At 54.5% G+C, this 5,313-nt stretch overlaps 1 protein-coding gene across 1 annotated transcript in view; it reads right to left on the bottom strand.

Moving 5' to 3' along the window:
* LOC119315286 (probable LRR receptor-like serine/threonine-protein kinase At1g05700) overlaps nt 1-5,313 on the bottom strand; it is a 19,319-nt gene that overhangs the window by 10,522 nt on the left and 3,484 nt on the right. Inside the window, exons 4-5 of the mRNA XM_037589948.1 lie at nt 4,482-4,620; nt 4,279-4,350 (exon numbers count right to left, since the gene is read on the bottom strand). Coding sequence (XP_037445845.1) covers nt 4,279-4,350; nt 4,482-4,620 — 211 coding nt within the window. The remainder of the gene's footprint in view (nt 1-4,278; nt 4,351-4,481; nt 4,621-5,313) is intronic.

Here is a 5,313-nt window from a genome sequence, read left to right on the forward strand (position 1 = left end):
GGACGTGCTGAAGGTGACGCCCGCGGAGGCGCCAAGGACGGCGCCGCTAGCAAGCCCAAGCCGGCACAAGACAACAGTTGCCACAACTGTGGCCGGTTTGGCCATTGGGCCAATGAGTGTTGGCAACCACCACAAGGCCAGGCTCACGTCGCACGGGCGAAGGAGGAGGAGACGGCTCTGTTCATGGCGCATGCAAGCATTGAGCTATCTTCAGCGACACCAGTCGCAAAAGCTCTCATCCACCTCGACGAGCCAAAAGCACACGCTCTTCTCGGTGATGACTCCGGGAAAGACAAGACTACGGGGTGGTGCCTCGACACCGGCACCACCCACCACATGACCGGCCGAAGGGAATTCTTCGCCGAGCTCGACTCCGATGCGCGAGGCTTCGTCAAGTTTGGGGATGCCTCCGCTGTGGAAATTAAGGGCGTCGGCTCCGTCATCTTCACCGCCAAGACGGGAGAGCACCGGCTGCTCACCGGTGTCTACTACATCCCTGTGCTAAGGAACTCCATCATCAGCTTGGAACAGTTGGATGAGAACAGCTCACGCGTGCTGATTGAGCATGGGGTCCTACGCATCTGGGATCGCCAAGGTCGCCTTCTCGCCAAGGTACCTAGAGGTGAAAATCGACTTTACGTCCTTGATGTGCAGGTGGCACAACCGGTCTGTCTCGCTGTCCGTCGGGACGACGAGGCGTGGCAATGGCATGAGCGCTTTGGGCACCTTCATTTTGAGGCCCTGAAGCGTCTAAGTGCCAAGGAGATGGTACGAGGCCTGCCATGCCTCGACCATGTGGAGCAGTTCTGCGACATCTGCGTACTGACAAAGCAGAGACGACTCCCCTTTCCCCAACAGGCGAGTTTTCGGGCCAAGGAGAAGCTGGAGCTTGTGCACTGAGACTTGTGTGGCCCGGTGACGCCAGCCACACCAGGAGGTCGACGCTACTTCCTGCTGCTCGTCGACGATCTCTCTCGCTACATGTGGGCGATGATTCTCGGCAGCAAGGGAGAAGAGGCGGACGCCATCAGACGCATGTAGATTGGTGTGGAGGCGGAGAGCGGCCGCAAATTGCGCGTGTTGCGCACTGACAACGGCGGCGAATTCACAGCGGCTGAATTCGCGTCGTACTGCGCCGATGAGGGCATCCAGCGCCACTACTCCGCGCCGTACAGCCCGCAGCAAAACGGAATCGTCGAGTGGCGCAACCAGACGGTTGTGGGGATGGCTCGGGCTCTCCTCAAGCAGAGAGGGATGCCGGCTGTTTTCTGGGGAGAGGCGGTGCTGACGGCCGTCTACATCCTCAACCGCTCGCCTACTAAGGCACTCGACGGCAGGACACCGTACGAGGCCTGGCATGGGCGGAAGCCGGCGGTCTCCCATTTGCGGGTCTTTGGCTGTCTTGCATTCGCTAAGGAGCTCGGCCACATCGGCAAGCTCGACGACAGGAGCACTTCGGGAGTCTTCACCAGCTACGCGGAGGGCTCAAAGGCCTACCGCATCCTCGACCCAAAGACACAGTGTGTGCGCACGGCGCGAGACATCGTGTTCAACGAAGGGCGAGGGTGGCAATGGGACAAGGCAGTGGACGACGGCTCGACGCTGACGTATGACGACTTCATTGTCGAGTACGCCTGCTCCAAGGAAGCCGGGGGAGCAAGCAGCTCCTCTTCGCCGGGCGCGTCTACCCCGGCCCCCAAAACTGCATCGACTCCGGTGCCTGGTTCGTCTTCATCAGCACCAGCTCACGCAGAGCACAACCCGATGAAGTTCGCTTCCCCGCTCACTCACGACGAGGAGCGTGTCGACGCGTGGTATGGAGGCGAACAGCTGCGGTATCGCACGATGGATGATCTACTCGGCGACCAGCTGGTGCCGGGACTAATGCCACGTGACCTGGAGGCGCAGCTACAACTCGCGTGTGAGGACGGCGAACCACGGTCCTTTGCAGAGGCCGGGAGAGATGCGGCATGGCGCGCCGCGATGCAGTTGGAGATGGATGCGGTCGAGCAAAACCGCACCTGGGAGCTCGCTGACCTCCCTCGTGGTCACCACGCAATCACCCTTAAGTGGGTGTTCAAGCTGAATAGGGATAGAGCCGGCGCCATCATCAAGCACAAGGCTCGCCTGGTGGCCCGAGGCTTCTTGCAGCAGGAAGGAGTCGACTTCGACGACGCCTTCGCTCCCGTGGCACGGATGGAGTCCGTACGACTTCTCCTTGCGCTGGCTGCCCAGGAGGGCTGGCGTGTCCATCACATGGATGTCAAGTCGGCATTCCTCAACGGCGACTTGAAGGAGGAAGTCTACGTGCATCAGCCACCGGGATTTGCGATTCCCGGCCAGGAGGGCAAGGTACTCCGCCTGCGCAAGGCTCTCTATGGCCTACGGCAGGCACCTAGGGCGTGGAACGCCAAGCTGGACTCCACGCTAAAGAAGATGGGCTTCGAGCAAAGCCCGCATGAGGCTGCCGTCTACCGACGGGGCAGTGGAGGAAATGCCCTGCTGGTGGGCGTCTATGTTGGCGACTTGGTGATCACCGGCACCAAAGATGCAGAGGTGGCGGCGTTCAAGGAAGATATGAAGGCCACCTTCCAGATGAGTGATCTAGGGCTCCTCTTCTTCTATCTAGGGATTGAGGTGCACCAGGACCACTCCGGGATCACGCTTCGACGGTCCGCCTACGACAAGCGCATCGTTGAGCTAGCTGGGCTCATCGACTGCCACCCAGCTCTCACTCCGATGGAGGAGAGGCTGAAACTGAGCCGCGACAGCATGACGGAGGAAGTGGATGCTACGCAGTACCGACGCCTTGTGGGGAGCCTTCGCTACCTCACCCACACACGGCCGGACTTGGCATTCTCCGTCGGCTATGTCAGTCGGTTCATGGAGCGACCGACGTCGGAACACCAGCAGGCAGTGAAGAGGATCGTCCGCTACGTAGCAGGGACCCTCGACCACGGCCTCCACTACCCTAGGTGTCCGGGGGCGGCACACTTCGTCGGGTACAACGATAGCGACCACGCCGGCGACATCGACACCAGCAAGAGCACGAGCGGGATCCTCTTCTTCCTCGGCAAGTGTCTTGTGAGCTGGCAATCAGTCAAGCAGCAGGTGGTGGCCCTGTCCAGCGGTGAGGCTGAGTACATAGCGGCCTCCACCGCCTGCACTCAGGCGCTCTGGCTCGCCCGACTGCTTGGTGATCTTCTCGTTCAAGACACCAGAACGGTGCAGCTCCTGGTGGACAGCAAGTCCGCCCTGGCCCTGGCAAAGAACCCCGTGTTCCACGAACGGAGCAAGCACATCCGACTGAGGTATCACTTCATCCGCAGCTGTGTGGAAGAAGGAAGCATCGAGGCGAGCTACATCAACACCACGGACCAGCTCGCAGACCTGCTCACCAAGCCTCTTGGGATGGTCAAGTTCCTCGAGCTTTGCTCCAGGATCGGGATGATTCAACTCTCCCACAAGACGACGTACAAGACTTAGGGGGAGAATGATGGATAAGTCTGTGTACTAGGGTCGTTGTGGGGCTGCAGCACATGGTCCTTGTGGCAGTTAGGATAGAGTTCCTGACCATCAAGGACTGGCAGTTAGGATAGCATCTTAGACTAGCATCTTAGACTGGCATCTTAGACTAGCATCTTAGACTGGCATCTTAGCAGCATCTCAGCATATGCTTGGCTGGCTAGCAGCCTATAAGTATGTATCCCCAACCTCTCAGGTTGGCATGGCATTGTGTGAGAAATAAACCAACGAAAATTGTCCCAACTCTCCTAGTGTCATCCACAACTATCAATGCTCAGGTTCAAAGGTCTAACAAAAACATGGAGACACGGGCAATCCAAGATATTTGCCACCTTGATTCTAAGAAGAAAAGAAAATGTACCACCTTGATTCTCAAAAGCAAAGAAAATGTACAGCCATCTAACCGTGAAGTTCAAAACAGTTCCTCCATACTACTGTTGAATTGTTTCACATATTGTTGAGTAATTCTCTCCATGTGTAAACATGCTAATCATCTTTAGAATGTCAGTGCAATGGTTTTTTTTTTTGGAAATTCGCAAATGTGGTTGTGAATTATGCTGGTCAAAATAAACTTGAACTTCCTTAGAGAAATACAGACATTCATGTTTTAACAACAAGTACACCAATTCCTAAAATATGCTAAAAAAAAGCAGGTGGGGAAAAGATCCGCGTGGGTTTATTTTGAGTAGTATAAAAAGGCACTGGCATGTTAAAACCTACAGTAAGAAATGATGATGAGAAGTGAGAACCTACAGATACTGGAGTGCTTGGAGATCTCTAAAATTAGTAGAGATGGCACCAACCAACCCAAAGGAAGACAAGTTTCTGCGAAAAAGGTAATCCAGAAGAGTTAGCTTCTCTTGTTGATTTGTCCTAAATGTTTCTTCGAAATGTCAAAATATTCAGCATATAAGAACAAGTTCTTTATTTTATTCAAACATAGTTATGAAACTTACAGTGCCGTTATTTTAGAGGCACCTACTGGTGGATATGAGCAGTTTAATCCTCTCCATATGGAAGCCTTCGGAATACATGGATCACCCATCCAGTTTTTTATCACACCAAAATCGTCTTGGATTGCCATCATGGCTCTAGCTGCTTTGCGAGAACAAGGAAGATGGTTAAACCAATCAAATGAACAGACAACCAGGCAAACCTTAAGGTACTCATACACCTCAAATGTGATAAACAACAGTCTAATACATCTCTCTCTATTGCTAAGATGAAGTAGACCTACTTCTCAACCCTGAACTTGCGTCACTGCCATGAATAAAGATATACAACAACAGCAAACAATATAAATTAAAATCCGCCATTTGGATTAAAAAAAACTTTCACAAAAAATCCAAAAATAGAAGAAGAAATGGTAGACATATCAATAAACAGAACTTGGTGACATGGCAACGACATGGAAGTGATATGGTGGACACATGGCATACACGTAACAGTAAATCACTTGTGAGACTACCCGAGAGTTGAAAAGACAGACACACGCTTTCAATAGTTTCACATGCCAATCGAACGGTTTTAGAGTTCAGGATTGAAACATAAACTTTTGAAGGCTGGACCATATACAAACTCACTGAAAAAGAGACCCCTCGCGTCGCTCCCGCGAGCGACCGAGGGGATAACCCTAGCCGCCGGCGCGCGTCCCTCCTCCCCCCCTCCCTCCCCTCGCCGCCGCCTATCCGCGCCGCCGGGCAAAGCCCGGTGGGTGCTGGCGGCGGCGGGGCCCTTTCTCTCCCCGCTCGTGGAGGCTGGCGCGGGCGGGCTCTCCCGGGCGGCGGC

This window comes from Triticum dicoccoides, chromosome 6A (assembly GCF_002162155.2).
Source record: "Triticum dicoccoides isolate Atlit2015 ecotype Zavitan chromosome 6A, WEW_v2.0, whole genome shotgun sequence".
NCBI classification, from domain to species: Eukaryota; Viridiplantae; Streptophyta; class Magnoliopsida; order Poales; family Poaceae; genus Triticum; species Triticum dicoccoides.